The 27,694-nt window shown below is 59.3% G+C and overlaps 1 protein-coding gene across 1 annotated transcript in view; it reads left to right on the top strand.

Moving 5' to 3' along the window:
• Positions 1-27,694, top strand: part of EFNB1 (ephrin B1) — a 59,531-nt gene that overhangs the window by 11,776 nt on the left and 20,061 nt on the right. Inside the window, exon 2 of the mRNA XM_040572099.1 lies at positions 22,927-23,204. Coding sequence (XP_040428033.1) covers positions 22,927-23,204 — 278 coding nt within the window. The remainder of the gene's footprint in view (positions 1-22,926; positions 23,205-27,694) is intronic.

Below are 27,694 nucleotides of genomic sequence, written 5' to 3'. Positions count from 1 at the left end.
GAAATTAAACTTTGGTCCCAAAGGGATGGGTAGGGAACGGCACCGGGGACAGTGGTGGGAGCAGCCGGTGCCCTGAGCCCTCCCAGGGACCAGCTCTGGTGACAGTCCCGTGTGACAGGGATGGGCCCTGCACTGCTCCTGGGGTCGGGGGGGCTTGGTGGCGTGCGGGGGGACAGCGAGTGAGGGGGGGTCCCATGCGAGTCCCTTCGGGAGGAGAGGTTCCGGGTAGCAGGGAGGTTTAACGCTTGGTTACGCTTTTGATCTTTGCCCTGACTTGGTTAGTGATGGGAGCTGCTTCCATAATTACCCCCTGTGTGTAGGGCTGTTGGGGTTGTTTATGCTTATCCCATCTCTCTCAGGAAAAAATAATAAAAAACCTGCTGCCAGGGTGTGTGTAGGGTGGGGGAGAGCAGCGTGCTTTCCCATACAGCGCAGGAATCCTGGAGCACTGTTCATATAGCCCTGGGTGTTCCCACCCACGGCAGGCAGTTTCATGCTCCTTCACCGGTTTCATAACATCCAGGAGAGGCACGAAAGTTTTCCAAAACCACCTCCCTTTGTTGTGCTCCGAACAGAGACGGGTGCCGGGTGCCCCCTGTCCGGCAGCGGGGCTGCCCGCCTTGGTTTGCGGGGGGACGTCCCCGCACCGCTCCTGGCTCCGTTCCTCCTCGTTTCGGAGCGGGGCACCCGTCGGTGCTGGGGGTGCCGGTGTGAGGAGCGGGGAAAGGAGGCGTTTGGTGGCAGGTGAGGGCTGCCTGTCCGAGGAGCAGCCCTTTGTCCCTTCCTTGTTTCTCCTTTCTGAGCGTGGAGGTGCATGGGTTGGGGGTGGAGGTGCGCAGGCCCTGCTGCGGAGCTGCCGGAGTTAATCCATGCCCGCAAAGCAGTTCGAGATCTGTAGGACGTGGGGCTTGCAAGCAGGGCACGAGCATGCTGTGGCTTCGTACCGGCGTGCAGGCAGAGCTGAGGAGCTCCCGTTTCCCCGTGGCAGGAGCCGTTCTCCTGCTGATGCCCCCCGTGCGCCCCGGTCACCCCCGAGTCCTGCGCCCGGCGGGAGGGGTCCCACCCGCACCCTGCTTTGGGAAGCCGACGTCTCGCAGGGGCTCGGGGAAATTGTGTTCCCCGTTTATGGAAGATAAAGAGATCTGTTGATAGTACGAACGGTTTCCTTACACAAGTATTGAGAGAGGGTGACAGATAGCGAAGTGGTGGGCTAATTGCTTCCAGATGCTCCCTCCCCTCGCCGGGACACCGGTGCCGTGTGCGTTCCTCCCTGCCAGCCTCGCCGAGCGCGGGACTCAGCCAAAAGCCGGGGCCGGCCCCGGCGATCTCAAATGAACCGAAATGAATCACGCCGGGGTGGCTCCGGGTCCCCCCGCGGTGCCGGCTCCCCTTTGGTGGGAGCGGGGCGGCTCGCGGGCTGCAGCTGAGCCTCTGCCGGTTACATGAGCCCCCGAGCTGGGGCTTTCTGAAAAATGTGGAGCGCGGTGGGACTCGTGATGAAATGCAGAATTGGCAGCGCTCGCTCCATTGTGCTCCGCGGGCCGAGCTCCGAAACGAGCTCCGAAGCAGCCTGCCCTCCTCTTCTCCCGCGGCCCTGCGGCTCCCGTCGCCTCGGGCTGTTTGTGCTGCGGAGGCTGTGCTTTTTGGCATCCGGGCTTTCTGCACAGAGCATCGGCGCTAGCAATAGTATTAATGATTATTTATTGGTTCTTAATGCCAAGTAATGTAAACATCTGGCTAATGCAGTGCAAATGTGCTGGTGCGGTGGGACGCGGGCTTATCTCCGGCGTTCAGCGCCGGGCTCGAAGCACTTCATGAATTACTCAAAGGAGGTGGCGTTGCCTTACAAATGGTGCCTCGTTTTGATAAACTTTCCTCAAGGTAGAGATTCCGAAACTGCTTCGCTGCTGACCTGCCTGTTAATTATCGCTGTGCGGCACCAGGGCTGTCAGGTGAAAGGGAGGAGTGGGGCGCTGCTAGCCGCTGCTCTCAGCCCAGGAAAATGCCTTCTCCCTCCCGCGCCTGCCCCTGCGCATTTATCGAGCTCCGCTGCGCTCCTTCCCCCTGCCTGGCAGAGAAGAGCCTCAGTTCCTACGACCTATTTTGAGGCTGCGGCTCTGACCTTGATTTACACCGGCAATAGGTATCGATGCTGTGGTTTTCTTTGTTTTTTTTTTTTTTTTCTTCTTCTTTTTTCAGGCTAACTGTAATGAGGGTAAATGTAGCCTGATGAGAAAGGTGCCGGGAAGAAGAGGGAGCAAAATGGCTCGCCTCGTGTTGCTGGCTGATGGGCGCGGGTTCTGCTGCTCCGCATTTTCCCCTGGTTTTAGCCCTCGACAAAGCTTGGTGAGAAGGAGAAAGGAAAATGTGAACGGAGAGAAATTTACGACTCCCGTGCTTTCTCTAGTGCTTCTGAAGGTGAGAGTTGAGTCACTTTGCCATGTACAAGCTCAGCAAGTCCAGACCATCCCCAGAGAGTTTCTGAAGCCGTGCGGGGAGAAATAATGCTTGGGGTTAAAAATAGACACTTGACAATAGGACGGAAGGACTGAAAAAGCTCCGTGCTAAGGGAAGTGGACAGGAGCTGGGTGAAAGGCTTCTGGATTACGCTGCGCTACTACAGCTTGGCTTTAATGATTTCAGACTGGAATTAAAGCTCGTTTGCACTTGTCCTAACCAGAAGCAGGTTTTGCTCTTAGCTTTGGATGTCAGTCATCGGGGGAACTGCCCCTTTTTCTAAGGGTGTCCCAGAAGTTCCCTTTCCCTGCCACTCCCCTGTCGCTGGTGGATGCTGCGCCCATCTCGCTGGGATGCGGAGCCCGGGGGTCTGGCCTGGGGGAAGAAAGAAGTTAGTTAAGCCCTAATGAAGGAGGGCAGGTGGGAAACAGCTTCCGCTGCCAAACAGCAAAGAAAAATCCGGCACTGGAAGCAAACGCTCCAGCTCCTCTGCGTTTTTAACGCCTGATCTGGAGGGGGGGGGGACCCGAATCCAGCGCTGCCCGCCCTGGGCGCTTTGTTGCCGGCTGGGATTTGCAGCGATGCTGCCGGGCTGCAGCGGTGGCACCGGCTCGGGACAGCCCCCGGCAGCCCCAGCTCGGGGCCGGGAGCGTGCGGCCGCGCCGAGGGGAGGCGGAACGAGCGGCTCCGTGCAAGGTGCAGGGCTGCTGATTCCAACCCCGCTGCCCGGGGCTTTTGTTAAAGCTCATTAAAACCATCTGTGGCTGCCGGAGCCTGACCAGAAAGCCCGAGCGGCGACGGAGGCTGGGCCAGCTCGAGTCCCCCGGGCTGGGGACGCGGCCAGCGCCGTCCCCCCGGGGCGGCCGCCAACAGCGGGCACCCTCGTGCCCCGCTCGGATGCTGGAGCACAACCAGCAGCGATTCCGGCTTCTTGCTTAGTTTAAAGCTTCATTCTTCCTGTCCTGTTTCTTTAACTTTGGCAGCTTTCTTGGCCTTCTCTGCGGCACGAGGTGCCGCGAATGCTGCGCGAACAATAGAGCTCAGAGGTGGGGTGGGAGGGTGGAAGGAGATGAAAGAGGAAAAGTAAAACTGAAGCATGTCTGGAAGTGCATTTTGATGTAAATGGGACTTTTTGATGGACTTTGAGAGACACCAGCAGAAAGGGCACTGGCCCCCTTCAGCGTGCAGAGCTCCGGGGCTCTTTATGTGGTCAGGAAAGGGCACTTTTTGATCACCAAGGCGCTTTGTCAGGTGCACCTACAATTACCCAATGTTCCTCCCGTCCTCATCGTTGCCCGTGTCCCAGCGAGCGGTGGCCCCACGTGCCCGGCAGGCGGGCAGAAATGGGATGGGGACGGTCACACTTTGCAGGGACAGACCTCCAGCCGGCGGTCACCTTCCCCCTCCTCCTCCTCCTCATCTGCCTCCTGGCAGGGCTTTGGGAACAGGGCAGAATTTAAGGCTTGGTTTGGAGAAGTGTTTTTGCGAGAGAGGAAAGGCAAAGGGGCTGGGTGCTGGGCAGAGCCCCCGCGTTCATCCTCGCCCACCGCTTCTCAAAGCAAACGACTGGAGAGCCTCATTCGCCGAACCTCAGGAGGGCACGGCTGCGTCCTGGCCGTGCTCCGAGCGGCTCCCACAAACCTGTCCCCGCTCTGGGGAGGGTTGGCTTTGCAGCCCCCGTCGTCCTTTTGATCTTGCCCGGTCCCAGCCCTTGTCCTTGGCACCGTCTCACAGCTCTCCAGCGCTGGTGGAGATGTGGCATTGTCGTGAGTCATTCTTCTTCCATTCTGCTGCTTTTTTTTTTGGTTCTTCTCCCAACAGAGCATTTATGAAAAGGAAGCAGCAGATTGATCCAGTAAACCAGAGCAAAACAAATGCACGGCATTTATTGTGCAAAGGCACCTCCATCCTGCTTGGCACGGCTCGTCGGGACCAGGGGAGGGCTGGGGGCGGTCGGTCTCCTCCTGTCACCTCTCCACGTGCTCGCCTGCCTCTGCCTGGCAGCCGCTAACCTTGCGAAGAGGAGAGGAGGAGAAACGAGGACAGAGCTGCTCCCTGGGAGGGGGATTTGACAGGTGGGGGGAGAGGAGCCGGGAAGGTCGGGCAGTTCTGGCGGTTGGCTGCGTTTGTGCTGTCTCCAGCGATCTCGACGGGAGAGGACCGCCCGTCACTTCTCGTCTCTGCTGCCGGAGCTGAGCGCCGGGCTCGAGGCTGTCCCCGCATCGCCCCGCGGCTCGCCGCAGCCTCCCTGCTCCGAATTTTGTCCACGTGCATTGTTTTCCTTTGTTGTGGCACTTTCCTGTCCCGTGGATTTGAAGCTCTTGGATCTTTCCCACCGGCCCAGCCTCGTGGGCTGGGGTCTCTCCGCTCACTGCTGCCTGCTCCCAGCTCGGCTCCGGCTCCGTTTTCCTCCCCTGCCCGCAGGACGCAGGCGCCGCCTTCACCTTTGCGGAGCTGTCGCTGCGCGTGAAGCTGTCGGCAGCCGGGAAATTTACTGCTGGCGTAAAAGCGTCAAAAATGAACCATTTGTAACAGCCATTAAAAAGTGCAAGGCGGCTGCAGACAAACTTGTTTCTTCCTCTGACAAACTTCTGAGTCAGTCCTTTAATCTCTAATCTAGGTTTATGGTCATCTTTATTGAAATGCTGGGCTCCGTGAAAAGTTGACATGTATGACCATCATAAAACAGAAGTTATGGGAGCCCGGAATTGCCTTGATGGTCCAAGTGTCTGCAGGAAGCGTTTTTAAAATCTGTAATCGGGATTTATTGGCCTTCGCGGCTGAAACTGTCAGTAGAAAATAAAATAATCAGCCCAGGACATTTTTTTTTCCCCTTCTCTTTGGCGTTTGACTCCCGTCCCCGTATCCTTACGTGACGGCCTGCCTGCGGCGGGGCCGGGCAGGACCCTTACGGCCCAGGCCACCCATTTGCCTCTGGTTTCAGCGGCGGTGAGGCTGGTGCGTGAGGCCAGTGATGCGTTTTTCTACAACACAACTGATTTATTTCAGAGCTCTGGGGGAAGGGGAGCGTGCAGCCAGCATGCAGCTGCGCCTCCTGTCCTGGCTGGCCTCTCCGCATGGAGGCTTCGGTGCCCCAAAGTTTCTTCCTATGGAGGGTGTTGAACCTCCTTCTGGGGGATTTTTTTTTTATTTTTATTTTTTGGATTAGCTAAGTGCGCCCAAAGCTTTCCCACTTTTTTCTCATCCTTGAGTCACTCCTGTGCTCTGGGGTTGCGGGCAGTGTTGCTCTCTCCAGGGCCCGGCGTTTCCCCGTGTGTGCATCGTGGGCGCAGGATCTGTCCTGTGCTCCTGGCACCCAGATCTCTGATGTGGGCTCCAAGAAGCTGAAAAGACGCTCGGAGCCCTCCCTCTCGCCCGTCATGCTATGCTAACCTTCCTCTTCTCCCTGGCTTTGGTGAGCAGCGATGTTCTGCTTGCTTCCAGGCGATGCAAACTGGGGATGAAATCAGGATTCGCCCCGGGCACTGGGGAAGCTCGGGTCCCCGGTGCCTCCACCCGCGGCCCCGCGCTGCTGCTTGCTTGTGTTGGGTCGGTGCCGTGCTGCAGTCGGTGCTTCAGTGCAGCTGCCTTATCAGCTAAACGTGTAATTTCCTCGCGGAGCGATGTCAGGTTTGTCAAACAGAGCCATTCTTTGTAAGGAGGTGTGGGCTGCAATTAATTGGTGTGCATACAAATCTATGCTAAAGGCTTTATTTGAGACTGAAGCGTGCTTATAATTTTTTTCCCCGTCGAACGTTTGCGGTGGAAGTCGATGATTTCTCTGAAGGCCTCAACTTGGCTCTGCCCTGAAACTTAGATCCGAAGCGCGGGAGCGCGGCGTGGCTGCCGGCGGAGGTCCGAAAGCCCCGCTGCGGCACGGCGAGGGCTCTCCCGAGGGTGCCAGCAGACGTCCCTGCCTGCTGCTGCTGCTCCAGCCGCCTCGGCTCGGCCCTTCCCGGCTGCGTGGCACCGAGCTAGAAAAAGCCACAAGCAAGTCGGAGCCTAACCCGCAACTAAAAATGACACCCGAAAGCGCCGAGTCCGGAAGCGGCCTGCGCGAGTTGTTAAGTGCCTGCTTCCCTTTAGTTTAACAAATATCTTCTTTCATAGAAAGGCTTTTTTTTTTTTTTTTCCCCTTAAACTTTCTCATATTATCATCACCCTTAATCACGCAGGGTGACTTCTCAAAGTACTTTTTTAAATGCCAATTTTTATCCAGGTTTTAAAATTGAAATTCATTTTTTATCCAAAGGCAGGATATAAATGACTCTACTAAAATTAGATTAATCCTAATAAGAATGTCAGTTATCATTTCTGAATACATTAATTTTTTTTTTGAAATTTTACATGCCTCTTTAGCTATAATTGCTAGTGTAATTTCTTACATAGACATAGTCTGTCCTCACGGTTGACAGAAATACTTAATGCAATGTCGACACCGCAGTAAGTTCTAAATTAGCGCGTCGCAGACATTGCAGGCGTTTTGAACTTTCTCCTTAATAAGTTAAAAAAAAAAAAAAAGGAGAGACCTCAAGTGCAAAACATGATTAAAATGCACTCGGAGAGCGGGGCTGACGGAGGCAGAGGCCGGGTGGTGGTGGGTCAGGGCTGGCCGGGTCGGTCCCTGGGTGGACGCGGCTGCAGCCCCTGCGTCGAGCATCGCCGTGCACCCCCATGGGCTGAGACAATACCGGCCAAAAGCTCCTCGCCCAGGTCTTTCTGGCGCTAGCCATCTAGGCGTCTGCTCTGCAAAAACTGGTTATTCCTGGTGTGTGTGTGACCTCTTCTTCATGTGCGAGAGGATGGAGAGGCGCCGCAGGGCGTGCGGGCTGGCGCTGGGTGACTGCAGCAATGCAAAGCCTCCGTGTGCCGGGGCGGGTGGGTTCGGGAGCCTTGTTCAGTGTGCAGGGGGCGTGCGTCTTCCGAGGGCCCTGAGATGTCCCCAGTGTTGTGTTGTGGCCAGCGCCCGCAGCTGTGGCTGTGCCACATGCCAGGGGGACAGCCGGGTGACATAGCTGCGCAACGTCCCCGTGCACACAGCGGGTGCGTTGCGGTAAAATCCCTGCTGCAGTAAAGCAGAGGAGAGGGTTCTGCTCCCGATCAAATGCACCGAGCACCACACGCGAGGCACTGCCTCCAGCGTGGCAGGGGAAGGGCTGGCAGCGTTGGCACGGCGGGGACGTGTCCCCAGCTTGGTGGCACGGCGCGTGGTGGGGAGGGGACCGCAGGCGGGAGCGCCGTAACTAGCGGGATGTTGGGGCATGGCCCCGGGGAGTCGCATCTGGCAGCGAAACTGTGGGGGAGGAAGTGGTTGGGGGGAATTCTGGTCTCTCCTGCGGCATCTCATCAGCTTTCTTGCTGCACGTGGGTGGCAAGTTGGAGGGGTTTTGTCTCTGGGGTGGGGATCGTGCATGCTCCCCGTCCGCAGGCTCTGCTGCCGGCAATTGGAAACTGCTGGCGCGGGAGTGGCGCGAGGGCGGTGGGGGAACGGGGACAGCCGGTGGGCTCGCAGCGTGCTGGGGTGGCTCTGCCCCGCTCCTCCTCCTCCTCCTCCTCCTCCTCTTTGTCCTCACCAGGGCTGGTCCATTTTCAGGTTCAGAACAAGAACAAGCAGGAGATGCCAGCCCCAGGCGGGCTCCTTGGCCTGGGGAATGCTGGGCGGCTGGGGCCGTAAGAGAAGCTGTCCTTCCAAGAGACAGGCAATTTCTCTCTCCCTGCCCTCTCCCCTTAAAGCAAATAGCAGAAGGCTCTGCCAAAGAGGACTGCTGGCTTTTAACTCCTTTGCTATTTGCCTAGAGCTGCAGAGGAAAGGCCAGCCAGGGGGCTGAGGCTTACAGTCCTCCCCGGTGTCTGGTGTAATCCCGTTGCTGGAAGGGCAGCAGGAAGGTGAAGGCCCTCCCCAGGCTGCTCCTGGGACACAAGCTGACCCTGATGGGTGCCCGTCACCCGAACTGCTGGGGTTTCGTAGAAGTCAACGCTTGGGACTAGCCTGAGACCAGCAACCCCATTTCCCTTTTGCAGTCACAAGTCCTGCCTTGAAGACAGACGAGCCGGTCTGCAGCGTGACCGGTTGGTGGGGCAGGAGCAAGTCCGCGGAGCTCCTAATGACACGTCTGGAGAGCTGAGCTTTGTGGTGGTGGCCTCCCTGAAGAAAGGCTTGCTGCTGGGCTGGGGAGAGCTTTCTTGAGCGTGCTGCTAAAAGTCTCTTTCGACGAGACGCTGCTTTGCTGGTGAGGGAGGAATTCTTGCAGAGATGCAGGTCTTGGCACCGTGCTGCTGCGAAGGGAACAACTTGGAGACTCAAGGAACGGTTGGGTTTGGAAGGGACCTTAAAGATGGCACGGGCAGGGACATCTCTACATCAGGCTTGCTGCTGGTCTCCGTGCTCAGCGTCGTGTCCGCTGTGGAGCTGGAAGCTCTTTGTGTGCTCTCCCAGCTGCAATCCCTGCGGTCTCGCCCGCCGCCGTGCGCCCCGATTGCACCCAGGCTGGATGCAGGGGGCTCTGCGCCCACCCAGCAGCTCTGCACCGCGTCCCTGAAGAAGGGCGAAACCTTCGGGTCTGGCAGCGTCTCCGACACCTGAGACAGTAACGCGCTTTCTTGTTCCTCTCTTGCTTCTCATATTCCCAAAAGGAGGTTGTACATTTTATTAAAGTTCAGCCGTACGTGTATCCAGCCTAAAAATAAAAGCGAGTATGAGCCAGATCTCCTTCAGCAAGGGGCGAGGTTTAAACCTGACACTGCCGTGCTGTGCCGGCTCTGCCGCCTGTGAGCGGTGCTTGGAAGGGGTTTTGGGGAGAAAAGGGCATTTTTCCTCCCTGCTGAGCAACTGTAGGGAGCATGGCCCAAGGTGGAGGCTGGCTTTACGCTTTCTTGTGGAACTGGCTCACCGGTCCTCGGTGATCTCCTACATTTTGCGTGCATGAGGAAAAGAGGGGGGGGAAAAACAAGTCTTTTGAGCTCTTATGACTCATCTTCGGCTTTTTCTCCTAGACCCATCCAAACCAGCCTGTGGTGTGGGGCTGAAAGTCCTGTACAGCCAAGTATAGCGTGAAGATTACAGGGCTGACTCAGAGGGTAGGAATATTGTGTGACCTGGTTACCGGGGCAGTTATTACATGGCTGGAGTGGACAGTCGTTATGGTTGTTGTATGCGTGCATTTTGCTGTAATGGGGTGGTTAAGAAAGTCTGAAGAAGTTAGAACACGGCCTCTAGTCGAGCAAGTTCCCGGTAATGACACGAGGGCTCGGAGAGACGGTGATTTACGGCTGCCTGGGAAGACGGTGCTTCCAGACTTAGCCCAAATTACAAAACTCGTTTCGCCACCCCTGGGAGTCAGGAGATCAAAAGGAGCGGGCGTGAGTCACGCCGCAGCCGCAGGAGGGGAGCCCCGGCCGCGGCGCTGGCCCTGCCCGGCCGGCTGGCAGCCGCCACCGGAGGGGCCGCCGGAGCCTGCGCGACCTGTCGGAGTGGGGCACAGCACCCCCTAATTGCGCTGCGGGTAACCGGTCGGGGGGTTTTCTCCTCCCCGTGCCCAGTTCTTAATGTCGGGATTAATCTTTTTGAACCGCAGCGGTGCTTACCCAAGGCAAGCCGAGCCCCAGCTGGCCCGGGGACCGGGGTCGGCACATGGGGCGCGGGGAGCTGAGTCGCCTGGGGAGCCCTCCCGCGCCCCTGGGGTCTGCGGAGCGGGGATGTGCTGAGCCTTCTCCCTGCGGGACCCCCGTGCGGGGAGCTGGCTGTTGCCATGACCTGGTTTTGGGGGTTCCCACAGCTGGGACCGGGCAGGTTTGTGGGGTGCAGCGGTCGCTGGGGCGCAGCGTGCGCCTGCTGGAGCCCCCGCGTGCTGGTGATGCAGATGATGGCTTCCCTGCACCGTGGGGCCTAACCACAGCCCGTAACTTCATCTCTTCCCTTGTTTGCTTTCACTTCTTAATTTTTGAGGCCGACTTTGCAGTTAAGCAGGCAGGAAGGGCTCTCCAGGAGGTGCCAGGGTTGGAGCCAGGCCTTGGACCCAGCGAGCGGTGCCGTCCCCTCGGCTGAGCCCCTGTGCAGGGGTCCGGCGAGCGGAGGGCTGCAGCACGCCTCCTTTCTGCTCTGGGGCCGCATCTGCATTACAATGTGCGGGGCTTGGCGGGGAGGTCTCGCTCTCGGCTTCCTTGGGCACAGGAGCGCTGCTGCCGTCTTCCCTTCCAAGTGGGCGCGCAGCCGCCACGGTGTGCCATGCCAAAGTAATTCTTTGCTTTGGAACTGGGAGGCGAAATCTCCTCCGTCTTATTTCAGAGGGGTCAGGGAAGAAGTGGGAACCCCGCTGGTTGGACCTTGTTCCCTTTTAACCTGTCTCTCCCTCTACCCCTGGCCTCCAGATGAACGGAGCGGGAGCGGGGCTGCAGCCAGAGCACGGGCACAGGCGTTCCTGGGTCTCCCCCAAACCAAAGCAAAACAGAAAAACAAATGGAGCCGAGCGGGGAACCTGAGCTGCTTCCGGCAGATCACTTCATGTCTGCAGCATCCAGGCCTCGGGTTTTGGGTCTGTGCCGCTTCGGAGGAATTCTAGCTTTAGAAATTCCTGGTGGTGAGCGGGGCTTGGCTGCGGGACGTTTTTCCTGGCCGGGGTCCTGCAAGAAGAGCCCGGGCTCTTTGGGGGGCAGGAAGCCCCCTCGCCGACCAGGTGGTCTCGCTGCGCTCTGGGGCGACGTCAGGAGAGCCTCTGCACGCCCTGCCCTTCCTGCTCGCCTCTCCCCTCGCCCTCTGTTTTTGGGAGGGTGCCTGAGCTGGTCCCTGGGGCTGTTGCATGCAGATGTTGACCTCAGTAGGACTGGTGGAGCTCAAACGAGGGTGTAGGGCTGCAGGGAGCAGCAGAAGGGGAGTGCTTGCTCCTCCGTGCCTCGCCGGGCTGGGGCCCCGCGGCCAGAGCCTGCGCCTCATTGTCTCACTTTTCTCTCCATTCCTACGCCAATTAAAGAGCCGTGTTGCCATTCATGGCCCTTATGGTTTTGTTCAGTTGTCTGTCAGCTCTTGTCAAGCCCTGTTCCCTTCCCCTCCCCCATTTTAAAAAACAAAACCCCTTACAAACCCCGCTTTGAATCGCATCTTACCTCATGCGCAGCGTGGGGCCCCATTGATGGCGGCGGTGCGGGAGATGCCGGCCGCGGAGGCAGGGAGACCGCTCCCCACGCCGCCTTTGTGGGCCGCCGCCGCCGGCCCCCTCCCCGCGGCCTGACAGCATTAATTAGATAGCTCGGCTTGTCTTCATTTCTCTGAGGGGAGGTGCGGGACGGCGCCACTCGAGGGAGGGAAATGTAGCCGCCCGCATTTATTTATTTATTTTATTTTACTTTGGCCAGCTCCTGGGTTCAGCCGCTTATTGTCCTGGAGGAATAACGAGTTTGCAGGAGTGCCTCTGCGTGCGGGGCAGGGCTGGGCGCCCAGGCAGCGTGCTGTCCCCTTGTCCTGCCCTGCCAGCACCTGCGACCCCCCTGGAGCAGGGTCTGGGGCCCGCGGTCCCCCCGGAGCCGCTGCCACCGCTTGCGGAGAGCGCTGCAGGTGGCAGCAGCAGCCCGCGCGAGTGGCCTGGCCCCAATTAAATCTCCTCCAAACTGCCTCAATTACGGTCTTGTTTTTAATTTTCCTCGCGGGGTTGGGTAAATAGCATTTGTCGAGATGGCTTGGGTGCAGCATCTGAGTGCACGGGGTGCTGTGCGGAGCTGGGAGCAAGGAGCCTCGGCAGGCTGCTCACATCAGCGCCTGGCTCTGGTGAGGGCCGTGTGCCTTCCTCCTCTTCCTCCTCCTCCTCCTTGGGCAGTGGGAGGCCGCATCTCCCCCACAGCGGGTGGCCCAGGCATGGCTTGCCCTGCTCGCCCGTGGCCGCGGACGTCGCTCACAGCCATTGCATGCAGGCGGCATGGTGTAGCGGTGTAGCTATAAATAAGCTGCTTCAGAGCAATGCCTTTGTGCAGGCTGGAGCTGGGAGGCGGCTGCAAGGCGTAACAGCGGCTCTGTGACTCCTCGATGAAATGTGCACGTGGTCAGCGCTGCCTCAGCCGCATCCATCCTGCTTCACGGCCTTGCTGGAGATCTGGTGGGGGCATCAGAAGAGCACCCAGTTTGCATCAAAGAGCGACTGCATCCAGACGAGGAAAACCCAAAGTTACCCCGAGACAATAAAAACCCAGAGATCCCCCAGCTCTGAGGGACGGGGCCACGCAGCCTGCCTGGGTGTCTGTGGGCACCACCACCCTGCAGCCTGGACGGCCGTCCCGCTTTCTGCAGCATCCTCATACCAAGACCCCTGGAGCCCTCTTCTACTCGCCTGGTGCTGCTGGTGGCAAGTGTGGTGCGATCTGGAGCCTCGAGTGCTTGCGGACTGTAAGAGTGGAAGGAGATCTGAGCGTGGGTAGGAAAGCCTGCTTGGGGGAACAGAGCGAGCCCGAGGCTGTGGGAATTGTCCTTTTTGCCTGGTGACCTCTGCTAGTTGCTCCTGAACCAGACTTCCTCTGCCATGTCTTCTGGTGCAGCGATAATCAAGGAGGAATGTGCCTCCGCGTTGGAGGGACTGTGCTGTCGCCTGGCGGATGGCTGTCCTGGATGAAGAGCACCTCCTTTGATGGAAATGCCGGGCGATGGCAGCGGGTGAAGATTTGGGGTCAGCTCCGGTTCCACAGCCTGCCTGCTGCTGTGATGGATTTATTTTCTCCTAGAGAAGGTGTTTGTGCCTGGAGAGGGGAAACCAAAGCCTCCTCCGAGCTGCAGGTTGGCAGGGGGGACATGAGCCCTCCTTCTGGCCTCCTCTTGCAGCAAACCCTCCACATTGTGTGTTCGTGGTAAAGGAGGGTCTCTCTGCTCTTTGTCCTTTTCCTAGTCGGGCACAGCCGGCCGTGAGGGCAGAGCAGCCCCCGACCCCGCTCACGTTTGCTGTTCAGCGTTTCGGCGGCCACCGCGCACCTTGCGACCAAAGCTGCTGGTGGTGTTTATTAGAAGGCTGCTGTCACATTCACTTGCCGAGGTGTGAAGAACGCCCGTCGCGCTTAAATTGAGGTGGACGGGCAGCTTGTTTGATCACCTTGTACTTGACACTTGCAATCACGCTCCCTGGTGCTGCTGGGCAAGGATGTGGCCGTGGAGGCCGGCCCAGAGCGAGGCCTCCGTGCCTCGGCGAGGCCTCTGTGCCTCATGGGAAGGGGCTGGCACTGCCGGGCTCCTCCATCCCCCCGATGCAGCGGTCATGGGCGGCAGAGGGGAGCGTTCCCCCCCTTGGCCTTCCCGTCACAGCCTCTGCCTGGGGAGCCTTGGGTCTCCTCCTCGTGTTTTTCCCCTTGCAGCTGGTGTTTACTCGCCCGCTGCTTACATTTTAGCTCCGGTTTGGTAATAAACCCCAATCAGTCATCGGCGCAAAACTTGCAGGGGATTACATATGCTGGAGAAACATTTACTCAAGCGGATTTAAGTTCATCGGAGGAAATGCTGCTCCTGGGAGGGGGGACACTGGCCCTTCAGCGGCCAAGCCATGGCTGTGAGGTGTCGCAGGGCGATGAGTTGGTGGTGCTGGGGGACATGTCCCTCCTCAGGGCCGGGGGAGCCTGGGACAAGCAGCTCCTGCTTTGGGGGGGGGGGGCACAGAGCAGGGACCCCACGTTCAGGGGGTCCCGAGGGGCCTCGCATCTCCGCTCCCTAGGGCGTCCCTCCTGTGTCTCCTCCAGGGCCGATTTTCTTTCCCGTCCACCTTCCCCAGGCGTGCCCCTAGTTACAGCAGGGGGGGGGTTGGGGGAGCAGCGGAGTTACAAAATGGCAGCCGCCTGCGGGGGGGGGGGGGGTTGCCATGGCGACCCGTTTCTGCCTCACTGATGCTGTCGTGTAAATCCATTTAGAAACGAGAAGGGCCTTTTGTCTTTGGGAGGGTTGAATGGGCCTCATTAAACCTGAAATGGGGAAAAAAAGGGCCTTAAAGTGTGTCTGGGAGGGGGACGGGTCGAGTGGGGAGCGGGCTCCTTGTGGTGGTTTCGAGAGGAGGAGGCAGGGCTGTGGGACGAGGGCTGCCCTTCCCAGGGGCTGCTGGCACCCCAGCTCCGTGTTTAAGTCAAAAAAGTGTGGATTCTGCTCATGCTGCCCCAGCTGATGCTGAAAACGGGCGAGGGGCCTCCAGCCGGGGGGCAGTGGGACGCTGGGGGGGCACCAGGACGTGGTCACCCCCAGCGCCTGCCCTCGAGCTGCTGCGCCGCTAACGAGGTGGAATCCCTCGTTAATTCAGCTGCTCTGCTGGGGGGCGGGCAGGGAGCCAGCATTGTGTTTATCATTAAAGGTATTAGGAATGATCCTGAGAATTATGGACTGGGGCGCATTGCTACAGAGCCAGATAAATTGCTGGAAGGAGCCGGCTGGGGAGATTAGCTGGCCACTTAACGCGGGGGGTAGCAACCAGCCAGCCTTCCTTGGTCGTGGTGACGGGGCCGAACCGGTGGGTGATTCCTTTGCTGAAGTCCTGGTGGTGTGAAATGGCCCCCAGGAGCCCCCCGGGCTCCCCTAGGACTCGGGGTGGCTGGAGCAGGGGCAGGAGCTCGCCGTGCTGTGCCATGCCGTGCCTTCACGAGTGGGCGATGCAGGACTTGCAGAGGCCGTGTGGGATGGCAAGTGGACCATGCAGGTGGCACAAGTGGTGGACAAAGCCAAGCCAGGCAGAGGTGCTGGGGTGCACAGCACCTCCCTTCGAGCAGCCGAGGCCAAAGGCACGAGCACGCTGCCGGGCTGGTTCAGGACTCACCCAGATCGCTGCGTTCTGCTCCCCTCGCAGAGCGGATGCAGCCAAAATAGAAGAGGTCTGCAGAAGGGCAGTGGAAATAATTATACCGAGATTAGCAGGAATAAAAAGATCGAAGGCTCTTCTTAAAGGAGACTAATAATAGAAGAGCACATGAAAGAAGTGGGATCTGAAAGCGCGGGGATGGGGAATGGTGTGCTCCTATTTACCCTTTCTTGCAGCGACGAACAACTTGACTGCACAAATGGGAAGGCGACAGACACAGATGGGAGGTAGAGGAGAGCCGGGTACCACTTCATTCAAGTTGTAATTAACTTCCTTCCACAGCATATCTTTGTTCCCAAGAATTTAACAAGAGTCAAAAGGAAGGAATTGGACTGTAATAACACTAGACGTTGGAAAAGAAAGTTGTACGAACCCTCCTGCTTCAGTGCATGAACTGGCCTCTGGTAACGGCAGGGAGGAACCTGATTTTTTTGGTGCTCCAGCACAGTGCTGCCGCTCTGGGATGGATGTGGGCGCTGGGCCGGGCTGTGTCTGCTCTGAGGATGCTGTTTTGCCATGGCAGGGGTGGTGTGAAGGTGCCCTGGCGGTCCCAGAGCTTGCTCCCAACCCCTTGGTTCATCTGGCTTGCAGAAAATATGGCTTCTGCCTGTGGTTGGACACCTGCACAGCTCTCGCAGATTCCGTATGCTGCATTAATGCTTTTCAGAAGTTTTTCATGGATTTTCCAGCGTTTTTACTGGGTCATTTCAGCTTACAGAGCTGTTGGCTGTTTCCCGTGTTTGATCTTGTTTCCCAGCTCCCGCGAGCTGTGGGGACCTGCAGGAGCTGAGGCACACAAAATGGCAGCAAATGCCCAACACCGCTCAGCTGGGCGCTTCTTCCAGCTGTTAATTTCATTCTTGGGGAGCTCATGAAAGGAAGAAAACTCCAAATCATGCCTGTGTGCTTTTAGGATGGTGAGCTCTTCTAACGTGGTCTTCAAGTCCTGAAAGCCTGGACGAATCCGTAGCTCTTGTGTACCAGTAAATGCCCTCTGTAAATCGGTGTTTGCTGTCCTCTGCTCGCTGTGCATCACTCTGCCAGGGCTCTGCCAGGCCTCCTAAGCCTTCCTGCAGCCTCGGCTGCTAAAAGTAGATGTCCTTCTTGTAAGATGCTTATTTTTGGATTTCTTTGAAGAAAACGGCATTTAGCATATGTCATCTTCTATGTATGTCAGAATTAATGCTTTAGAGTATCTTATCCAGTGAGGGGGTTGTTGTTCGGTGTTGTTCTGTTTTCTGCGAAGCCGGAGATAAAGTGAAAGGTGTGTTTTGTTCTTCAGACACAGGGAAACGTGATGCCTGCCCAGAGGTTTTGTAGTTCCCAGGATTCAAGGAGCGCCTGGGCTGGGAGATGGGTTGCTTGAAAGTGTGTTAACCCATTCTTTTAAAAAAACACGCAACACATGTTCAAGCAATTTACCAGTCATGTTCTCCCTAAGGAAGAACTGCCTGACCACTGACGTGTTCCTAGAGGTGCCAGATGCCCTATCTGCAGAGCATTGGGGTTTGCAGGTGTTGTTTTGACCATGTTAGCCAGTCCACTTTCAAACGTGACCTGGTCTGCTAGCCCGTGCATGCCCACGGGAAGAAGGAGAGCCATCACTGCATGTGCACATGGAGAGGAGGAGCAAGGTGCTGTGCCCACAGTGACTCCTGAGCCTGCTCGGGTCAAGCGTACATACTTTTCCTCCTCGTCCCCTTGTTCCTGGGCTGGCTGATGTGGCTGGTGTGACTTGTGGTCTTGCAGGTGCCGTGTCAGGAGCCCCACCAGCCTCCTGTGGGGCTGCTTCTCCTTGAGGCTGAGGTTTGAGCATCTCAGCTGCTGGTGGAGGTGTCCTCCCTTGGTGGGAGTGCGGCTGGGATGCCCCCTCCTGCCTGTCATCATGCTGGGTCTGTGCCGTTCTGGCACAGGCAGGCAGGGCTGGGGGCTGGGATGCCTTGGTGTGGACCCAAGGGGGAGGAGGTAGCAGGCCCCTTCCTTCGCTTGGGGAAGCTGCTGGGGCTGCACAGTGTTGTGTAAACTCTCGCTTGGGTAGTGAAACAAAGGCCACTGAAATCCCCCCAGGTAGCCCAGCGGCATATTTTGAGGGATTATCCCTTATCACCCTAGTCCTCTTCCTCTCCTGTTAAATCTCCTCTGCGATACAAGCGTGGCTACACCTGACACCAGACACTCCAAGGCGGGGAGCACATCACCCGTGTCACTCCATCGGGTCCCACTTGTCACACCCGTGTCACTCCATGAGGTCCCACCGAAGCTTTTTGGAGCCCAAGCCCCTGCACAGAGAGGGGGTAGCCCTGGGAGAGCCTGGGCTGGAAGCCATGGGCTTCCAGTGGACTTGCCCCTTGGAGGGACTTGCCCATGGGCTTGCCCCTTGGGTTCCAGCTGCGGGGGGGCTGGGGGCTCTCCCAGTGACCCCTGAGCCCCTGGCTGGGGCCGGGGGGGCTGCCCCTTGGTTGGGTTTCTCTGCTCAGGCATCTCCGGCTCGCAGAGGCTGGCTGCCAACAGAGCTCCCCTTGTTTACCCAACTCGGAGGAATCGGTTTACAAGGCTCACAAATACCCTTTTCACCTTTCCCATCAGAAAACACCTCCCGAAACAATGAGGAAATTGGACGCTGCCACCTGATAGCTCCCAAGGAACCTGCAGGGCCAGGAATTTGCGGGGCCGCGGGGCCGGCCGGTGCGCGGGGCCGCCTCACCGGGATGCTCCTCGGCGGCACGGGGAGCCCTGGCGGGTCTGCGGGTGGCAGCTCCCGGTGCCCCCCAAATCACCCCGGGGGCCTTCACATCATGAGCCTGCTGGTAACAGCTCTGTTCCAGCACATGCTTGCAGCACTGGTACATTATTTTTATTTTTCGAGCTGGAATGGCTGCAGTTAATCCTTCCCACCTTTGACACCAAAAGAAAAGGTGCTGAGATGTTTTCTCTGAGCTCTTAACCGGCGATGGTACAAACGGCGAGTGAATCAAAGCAGAAATGTCCTCCTCCTCCTTGGGGGGGCACAGGGGGGCAGCGGGGAAGAGGAGCCTTGCGGTGGGCAGGCAGCATGCTGCCCGGAGAGGTGCCTGCTGGCAGGTACAGACGGAGCTGAGCTCGAGTCGGCTGCGTGGCCTGCTGCCCGGTCACAGCAGTGGTGCACTTGGGGGTGACAAAGTCCTTCAACCGTCTCCTGTGGCTGCGAGGCTCGATCTCATGAAGCACTTGAGATTTCCAGATAAAAAGGAGGCCCAGCTGAGCAGAGCACGCTTCCCGATTCGCATCGGCTTCAAGTGCCTGCCTCTGGTTTTGTAGCGACTTGGACGGCTACAGCCTTTAGACTTGGGAGGTCCTTGGGGAAGACACGTCTTGGCATGTGCGGCAGCCCGGGCTTCTCCTGCCTTGCAAAGCTTTTGCTTCCTCTGCTGCGTACCTGGCGTCCGTGGTGGCACGGGCAGACCTTGCTGCAGGACAGGCGCTGTGTGCGCTCCCCTTGTCCCCGGCACGAGAGCATCCCCGCGGGGCGCTGGGAGAGGAGAGGGGGGCACAGGGTGGCCGGGCAGCTCAGCACCACTCACCCCAAGCCATCGTGCCGCAGTTCGCGTGGAAGAGCCAAGAGGGCTGGGGGCTTTGGGAGGCTGGGGGTGTCGGGGAAGGTGCTGCGTGCGTCTGGCCAGGGGTGCCCGCTGAAGACACGTGGATGTGCTCGCTGTCACATTTGTAGGAGCAGGAGCAAGCGAAGGCCTGCTGGGCTTGCCCATTCACGGTTTCCATGGCTTGGCAGGGGAACACCGGTGCCAGCGCGCACGGTGCAGGATTAGCCCCCAGAGGGACACCACGCGCTCGCTGGTGGGGCAGCGGCTGCGTGTCCATCTCCTGCCAGCCTTGCTCTGCTTGCGGGAGCCGTGCCGTGCCGTGCCGTGCTGTGCCGTGCCGTGCCGTGCCGTGCCGTGCCGTGCCGTGCCAGGCCGCCTGCTTTGGCCAGCTGCGTGCTGCCCGCTCCATCCCTGCTCCTGCAGTGCTGGTGCGGGTGGCCGCAGGGTCCGCGCGTGTCCCCGGAGCTGGCTCGCGCTGGCTGGAGCCATCTGAGGTTGGGACGTAAGTAGGTTATTGCTGTGAGCAACAGCCATCCTCCTTCTCAGTGCTTCGCCAGTCTGCCGTATCCTAATTTAAGTTGTCTAATACACTGCATGTCTCGAAGAGCATCCCAGAGTGCTTTATTATGCAGATGTCAGTCACAGTTTCGTCGTTAAGGTCGAATTGAATTTGATTTCCCCCCACACCTTAGAGCAGGGAAATCAAGCTCTGTCTGTATGAGGAATACAGCAGATCCTCCCCAAAATTACAGCGTGTGCTCTCAGGGCTCAGCGAGTTTCCCTTTTAATTTAAAAGTAATCTGCTCATTCCTCCCAGTTAACCTGAGTTTGGAGATGTGTCCTTGTAAAGACAAGTCCCCGTGTGCCAAGAGGCTAAGCCTGGTTTGGCCCTTATGAAGTAAAATTTCTCAAATGCAAAACTTGCTGTAATAACGTGCGGAGGCGACTCCCCAGCCTGTTTGGATGCCTTTCCCTCTGCGGTTCTGGTGATGAACGTTGCTTTTCACCCTCGCTATTGCACAGGAGACTTTCCTGGAGAACTGGCCTCTTACCTAATGGGAGCCATTTTCAGTCTTCCCTAGAATGACTGTCACCAGCCGTGGCTTGTGACAAAAAAAAAAAAAATAGGGGGAAAAAATCTTGACGTAGAGTTAAGAGTTCAAAGCACGACAAGGGAGGTGTTGGGAAGGCAGTTTCAGGGGTTTCTTATCATCGCTAATGCTGAACAGCCTTTTAGCTTGGAAACAGCCCTAGTTTTAGCGAAGAGAGGGAGTGCACTAAGGGGGAAATGGAGGAGAAAAAACCAGGGAAATTGAAGGACAAAGGGCAAAATGTGTACGCGCGCAGGAATGCTGCTGGCAGGAAGCAGCAGTTGGAGGGTGCGCATTGTCTGAGCCGCGGTGGGCCGTGATGCAAAGCAGATACCCATGCAAAGCAGATACCCGCCTGGCCTCTCCCCAGGGGGAGCTGCGGGGATTGCTGCGGGGATTGCTGCGGCCCCGGGGCGTGCGAGAGCCCCCGGGCTCCGTGGCCACTGCGGCCGGCAGCTCGTTCGTGCTTGATTCTCACGTAGGAAGTCTGGAAAGCCTTCCTAGGCTAATCCCCAGGCAGAAGCTCCGCGCTGCTGAAGTTGAAGCTGAGCGCCGATGTAGAAAAATTGGTTTATCGCTTTGTCCTTAAAACAAATAAAGCGCGCCCTGGCCTCGTTGCTGAGTTCTGGGAGATGAGGGAATGCCAACGGGACGTCGCGTCTGGATGTTCTCAGCCGCGTTGTCTTGATGCCTTTAGCGGCTCTCCCCTCCCCGCGTCGCTCCAGCCCCGCCGTGCTTGAAAACCAGCGTGACCCGCCGTGAGCGCGGGTGGAAGGCACGCGGGCTGCCGGGCTGGCGGGCGCTGCAGATGCCCCCGCTGGCCCAGGGGGTGTGATCGGCCCTCCTGGTGCGGAGATGGGAGGCGGATAGGAGCTCTCTGCTCTCACTCGGGAGTTGCGAGACATCTGCTTGACTCGTTTGTGGCTTCCTGTTTGGCATCTTTGGGGCAGGAGGGAGCTGGCAGAGGCTGAAGGAGGGAATTTGAGTCACTTGGGAGCCCTTTGCCAGAAAACGTCTGACTCAGCCCAACTGCGGAGAAATGAATGTGGGATCCAGCTGCCTCTTAGGGTGGGAACCTGTGAGTGAGCATGCAAGTGTTTACTTGTGTTGCATGTCTGTGGCCTCGCAGAGGGTGGGGATGGTGAGCAAGGGGCGGGTGGGGCCGGGGCTTCTTTGCATCTTTGACTAAACGTCTCCGGGGATTGCATCAGGGCGCAGGCAGTGGGTGGGGGAAGCCTTTATCGCGTGTAACGCTTTGGAAGCGCGCTGCTGGCCGGGGGCCAGCTGACCTACTTGGTAGCTCACCTGCCGGCAGCCGGGGCTGGAGCGGCGCTGCCTGCGCTCGACCTTCCCGGCGGCAGCGGGGCCTCGCAGGGCTTGAGGTCCCTGCTCTGTTTTGGGGCTGCTGCAGGAGAGCCTGGTTCCAGGAGTTGTAATTGCTTCCTGCAAGCTTACATGGCCGGTGGAGCCGCCGTGGTGCCGGGGTTGGGATGGTCCCGGTCGTCCCCATGTCTGGTGCCATGGCAGCTCTCCTGCTGCTGGTGGAGAACCTCAGCTCCTCGGTCTGAGCCGGAGCTCCCCTGATGGGCAGGAGGGATGGGGCAGGCAGCACCCCGTAATGCAGCCCCCTGGGGCTGGGGGCAGCGTGGACGGAAGGCGATGCTACCTGCTGGGCCTCTGCCCGTGGAGAGGTGCCGGTGGCGGGTGCCTCTCCTGGCTGCCCTACAGCTGAAACCTGGCCTGGGAGCCCTCGCCAAGGGCACCGGGGTGTGTGTGGGCTCGGGCTCCGCCTGCCTTCTCCGAGCCCGGCCGGCGTGGAAATGTGCCGGAGCTCGCACGGCGAGAGGCTTGGAGCCTGGGCTGCTGGGGCTCTGGTTTCAGCTCCTTGGCTTCTTGCTCTGACTTGCACAGGAGCCACGGAGCAGGTTGGTCCTGTATGCTTGATCCTGTTCCCTGGTGCCTGCAGTCTCAGCCTGCGCTGCTGACGCTGGGAGGAGGCAGCCCCAAGGCTCCGGCCCCGCTGCCACAGGAGGGGGATAGGCAGGGGCTGGCAGCGCCAGGAGGAAGGCAGGGGAAGCCGTGGACGTGCAGCCCGTCGGAGCACGTGCTCTGCTTTTCACCGTGCCTAAATTGTGCGAGGGAGTTGCAGCAGAGATAGCTTTGCAGGAACATCCATTCCCACGTTATCTTCCATCAGGAACGCATTATGTTGCCTACATCAAAGTGGATGCTCTGCTGCTTCCCTCCTAGTTGCCCTAATCCTCTACTTCACGGTGAAAAAAAAAAAAGTCAGAGTATTGCTCTGCAATAATGAAATCTGAATGTTAATTATCAGCACATTACCTTCCCTCCCTTCCCTTCACAATGCCCTGCCTTCCAGCCCCAAATAGCTTTCCTCCCTCCTTGCTCCTCTCCACCCGGTCCTCCCACGCTCCTGGGCACGCCGTTGAGCTGTGGCAACCGCCGGGTGGGTAGAAGTTGTCCTGCGAGATGCTTCCTTCCCTGCCATGTAAGGACAGGAATTCCTCCGTAACCGGGGCGTGGAAGGGATCCCTCCCCGCGCCCCGTCCTGACGACTGCTCCCGTGCCTAATTACCTGCTGTCCCTAATTACCTGCTGTCCCGCAGGAAGCTCGCTGCCTGGCCCTGGGGCACGGCCGCATGGGCAGAGCCGCGGTGTCTGCAGCCGGCTGCGCTAGGAAGGGCAGCGGGGGGGCGGCTCGGCTCCCTCTCCGGCCACGCTGCTCACTGGTGCGTGGTGGTGCCATACTGGAGCAGGGCTGGACCGGGCGAGCCTCTGGTTCTGGTGGCTGATGTGCTGGTTCTTTGTGCAGTGATGGTGAAGGAAGAGGAGAACTTGGTGACAAATAAAAAGGCGTTTTGTGGAGGGAGAACAGCTGAGTTTATGGCTGAAATAAATTGTGGGGGAGCGGGGCTGCGCGCGGGGTGGAACGCCTGGGCACGAGCGTCGCTAACGTCTCGCCCTCTCCTCTCCTTGCAGGTTCATGACTGGGAAGGGACTGGTCATCTACCCGGAGATCGGGGACAAACTGGACATTATCTGCCCCAAGGCGGAGCCGTCCAAGCCTTACGAGTACTACAAGCTGTACCTGGTGAAGAAGGACCAGGCTGATGCCTGCAGCACCGTCATGGACCCCAACGTGCTGGTGACGTGCAACCGGCCCGAGCAGGAGATCCGCTTCACGATCAAGTTCCAGGAGTTCAGCCCCAACTACATGGGCCTGGAGTTCAAGCGGCAGCAGGATTACTTCATCACATGTGAGTCGCCACACTCTTCCTCGCCGCCGGCCGGACCCCGCGCCGCAGGCTGGGGGCTGCGGGGGCCTGGACAGTGTTGCCAGGCGCTGCTTTGGGACTTGGCTCCTGCTCAGGGCTGACACGCACGGAAAATATTTCCCGCTGGATGGGAGAAGGGGAGGAATGCGCTGCAGGCCGAGGGGTCCCGGCCCTTATCTGGCCACTGAGCAGAGCTGGGAGCAGGAGTGGTCCCTCCAGCAGGGGTGAGACCTGCCCACGGCCGAGTGGGTTTGTGTCTGGAGCGGTTTCGCAGCTGGAGCTTGGTGCTGCGGGGCCGGAGGTGCTGTGGGGCCGTTCTCGTAGGGCTGCCCTGGAGCTGGGACGCTCCCGGTATAAAGTCAGGGATTGGGAGCGATAGTGGCAAATGCTACCAGCTCGGCCGTCCTCGCTGACCGCCGTGGGAAGCAGCCTGGAGAGATGCTCCCAGAACTTGTTGCAGTGTGAAATGGCTGTCAGCACGCGGGCCGGGTGCTGTTGTTTCTCTGTACAACTCGGCTTTGTAGGAGGAAGGAGGCTGAATTTTCTCTGAGCCCATGGTTCGTGTGTGCAGATGGTGCACACGGGGTGCGTCCGTGGGTGCCGGCCGGGACATCTCCATCCTCCCTCGTGGCCGTGGGGTTGGTGCTGGGGCTGGGCGATGCCTGCCAGCTCCCTGCCAGCTTTGCCCCGTGTCACGCTGTTTCTGCTCGGTGTGTGTGAGCAGCAGGGAAAGGGCACGGTGTGGCTCTGCTGTCCCCTACTTGCTTGTTGTCACACGCCGCGGGCTCGCCAGCAAGTGGCCCAGTGCAGGGGTCAGCCGGCCGCGTGGGAGGCCAGCGCCGAGACGTGGGGGCTGGTGCACTGGGGTCAGTAAACACGGTATTTTTAGCCTGAGATCTTTGCCGTTGGAGGGGGTGGTGAGGATCCTACAGGCAGCCTCTGGCTCGGGGCTGAGGGGCAGGAGGTGCTTGGCTGTGGGGCAGCACGAGGCTGCCAGCCTGGGTGCTCCCTCGTGAGCCCCGTCTGGTGTTGGAGATGGCTTTCTTTTCACCGCAGCACAATTTGAGCGTGCCTGGTCCTGAGAAAGCAGCCAAATGGGCTCCTGCAGGTCAGATTTCAGCCCGCCCTTGGATCCGTAGCGTACACGTTGCTCAGCTCTAACGCTTGGCTTGAGCATGGGATGGTGGAAAAGGGGCTGCAGCAGCTTCTAAACAAAATGTCCCTTCTGGTCATCTGCTCCCAGCACCGTGTAGCAGGGGGTCCCCATCTTTGCTGCTTTTGGGGTAGAGGCGGGGCTGCCAACAGCCGCCCTGTGCCCCATTCCCCCGGGGCTCCCCCTGTGCTGCCCGCTCGCCTCCTGCCCGGCTCCTGCTGCCTCTTGCAGGTCCCCGCGGTCCCGTCTCGCTCGCTGCAAGTGACCAGGGCTGGCTGCAGCCCGGTGGCTCTGGGCTCGGAAAGGTCAGCCCTTCCTGCAGCTCGCCAGCTGAAGCAAGGCTTAATTCAGCTGCGAGCTTTCCCTTCAGTAGGCAGAGGAGAAGAGGAGGGAGAGGGGCTCAAGGCACCGCCGCAGATCTGCCTTTTGTATTTAGGGCAAACATCTTGAAGCGCTCGGGCAGCGGCTGCTCTGCACGCAGGGTCAGCAGCCCTCCGGGACAAACACGTGCTCCAGAACGAACTCGGGAGCCTAAGGAAGCCCCGGGGAGGAGAAGAGCACGGGTTTCCTCTTTGCCACCCCATAGGAAAAGCCCTGGTGCCAGCGGAGGGCAAGGCCGGGTGGGCGGAGGCTTTGCCAGGCTCTGCCTTTCCCAGGTGGCGGAGCAGCGTTGCACGTCCTACCAAAGCTGCTGCTCGGCTTCCTCAGCTGCCCGGGGCTCTCGGTGGTGTTTTCACAAGCAGCCGGCAGCGCTGCGGCGGGCGAGCGCGGCTCCCACGGGCCGGTGGCTTTGAGCTGGGCCAGCCGCGGGCGCACCTGGGTCGCCATCGCGCCGGCTCCGGGGCTCACACCGTCCCCACCGTGCGTCCCGTCGGGGGCCTGGCCGAGCCTCTTAAACTCCTCGCATTTGTTTCATCTAACTGTAGTTTCTGCCTTGTGAATGCACTTTTATTTATTTCCCCCCCCACCTTGCTTTGCAAGCGCACCTCCCACCCTGCTTTTCCTCTCCCCTTGCAGAGGGAGAAAGCTGGAACTGCACTCTTGATTCCGCTACCAGAAACCTGAATCCTGTCCCATACGGACAAATTTTCTCTATATCCATAACAAAATCCAGTTCTCACTCCAGCCTGGGGAGTCTCCCTGGAGGCCGCCACAAAACCCAGCACAACCTCCGCGTCCCGGTGCCCAGGTGCCGTCCCCGTCCCCCCACGGGCTCCCCCCGGCCCCGCTGCCCCCGGCGGTGCCCCCTGCTCGCCGCTGCTCTGCCCCCGTCTCGGACCGTTTCTGACTTTAATTTCTCTTGACTGCTCCGCGCTTTGAAGCGAGCCTCGGCGGCGCTGGGACCGGGCGGCCGCTGTGCGCTGAACTTTGGCCCCTGGGTGGGCCGGGGATGCTCCTGTGATCTGCCCGTAGCCTCTGCCCGGCAGCCCCAGGAACCCTTTCTGCCAAGAAAGAAAATAGCCAAAAAAACAAAGTCAAAAGTCTCCCGAGCAGACCACCCACGTGTTGTCTTTTTTTTTTTTTTTTTTTTTTTGTTATTCCCCTCTCCCCAAGCTCGCCTGGACACACAAAAGGTTTTTTCTTTTCTTCCTTTTCTTTCGCCGGCAGCCCTAAGCCGGGGGAAGCGGCGCTGCCGCAGCCGGGAGCGGGCGGCCGCGGGTCGGTGCCGTCCCCAGCCCCGCTGCGAGAGCCCGCGGCCACCGCACGGCCCCGTCCCTCCTCATTCAGGGCCGCCCCCCCCGCTCCCCCGCCATCACGTTGGATATGCCAAGCCTTGTTTAGGGCCACTTTTATCACCGAGGGACACTCAGCCCTCGGCTTAGGCTGCTTTAGCGATGAAAAAGGCTTTTGAAAGCAAACGTAACCTCTCCCCATCCTCCGAACCCTCGCGCCGAGCCCCTCAATGCCAGCTGGAGGCTTTCATTAAAAGCATCTTTTCTCCTGCGGCTGGACAGGAGAAGGTGATTCCTCTTCCTAAGCCTTTTCATAAAGAAAAAGATGCGGGAGCTCCTGGCTGCACGTCCGTGCCGCAGACAAAGGCTCGGTGGGGCTGCTGCCGGCTGCTGGGGCTGCGGCGGGGCGTGGGGAGGAGGAGGGCTGGCGGTTTGGGAGCGGGGCGCTTTGCTCCTCTGTTTGCTCCGTGGCCGATGGAGGTTCAGGCGATCCTCGGTTTCGTGTGCCTTTGGTCCCCTGCAGGCTCCCTCGCTGCCGTGGGTGTCTGGTCGGTGCTGGGAGGGACGGGGAAGGGGAGAGGGTTCTCTCCTGTGGGGTTCCCGCATTGCTGTGTGGGAAGGTGAACGAGTCTTTGCTTTTTGCCCCCTAGCAGAGTCCATTCGGGGCTTCCTCTGCGAGGCGCGAAGCCAAGCCCGTGGGCAGGCTGCTGGGAAGGTAGAGGAGGACTCTCGGGGGGGCTCCGCTGTGTCGCTGTGGGTCCTGCTTCTCGCCCGCAGGTCACCTGCTGCGGGGTCCCGGAGCCTGTCCATAACCACATTGCTCCTCAGCCTTAACTTTTCCCAATTTCCTGTGGTTTGCTCTGCTTCCGCCGCGTCCTTGTCCCACGCGAATCACCTTCCTCCCCCCTCCCTGGTGGCTGCGCTCTCGGGATGCTTGTGGGCAGCGCCGGCTTCCCCGTCCCCGAGCCAGCCATACAGGTTTAGCTCTCCTCACCCCCCTCCGTAATTCTCTCCAGCTCTTAATTGCGTTTGCTGCTATTCTTTGAACCTGCTCCAGTTTTGCTATCTCTGGTAATGAGGTGCCTAGATAGAGATATGTGGATCCAGCTGTCCTGGCAGCTCCGGGGCAGGAGCCCTGGCCGCAGCCCAGCAGTGCCCCAGCTGCCGCCGGTGCCTGGCAGGGGGATGCCTCGGATGCCGAGTGCCTTCAGCCCGGCGCTGGCCGTACCCTCGGGCACGCCTGCCCAATTTGTTCTCTGCCGTTGCCGTGGTTGTGGTCTGGTGGGGACCCAGTGCTCCAGAAGAGCCAAGTCCCTCCAGTCCCGCCCAGTCCCCGCTGGCACACGGGGCGGGCAGCGCCCTGTCCCTGCGGCACCGCCTGGGTTCCAGGTGGCATCTCTGGGGTACCCCGTGGGGACCCCGGGCACGCTCGTGGTGCCCAACCTGTACCCCCAAGGAGAGCGGCGGGGAAAACAACTCATAACTAGCCGTCCTTCTCCTCCAGTTCGTTTGCAGAAAACGCTAAAGCAGAGGCGAGGCTGCAGTAGACGCTTGCCCCATAAATCTCACGCGTTTCCTGTTGATTGTTAGTCTTTAAGCCCTTCAATCCATTTTTGATGTAATGATGTTCGTAATCCAATCTAACA

This window comes from Cygnus olor, chromosome 13 (genome assembly GCF_009769625.2).
Source record: "Cygnus olor isolate bCygOlo1 chromosome 13, bCygOlo1.pri.v2, whole genome shotgun sequence".
Taxonomy (NCBI): Eukaryota; Metazoa; Chordata; class Aves; order Anseriformes; family Anatidae; genus Cygnus; species Cygnus olor.
This window is presented reverse-complemented; position numbering and strand designations above follow the sequence as displayed.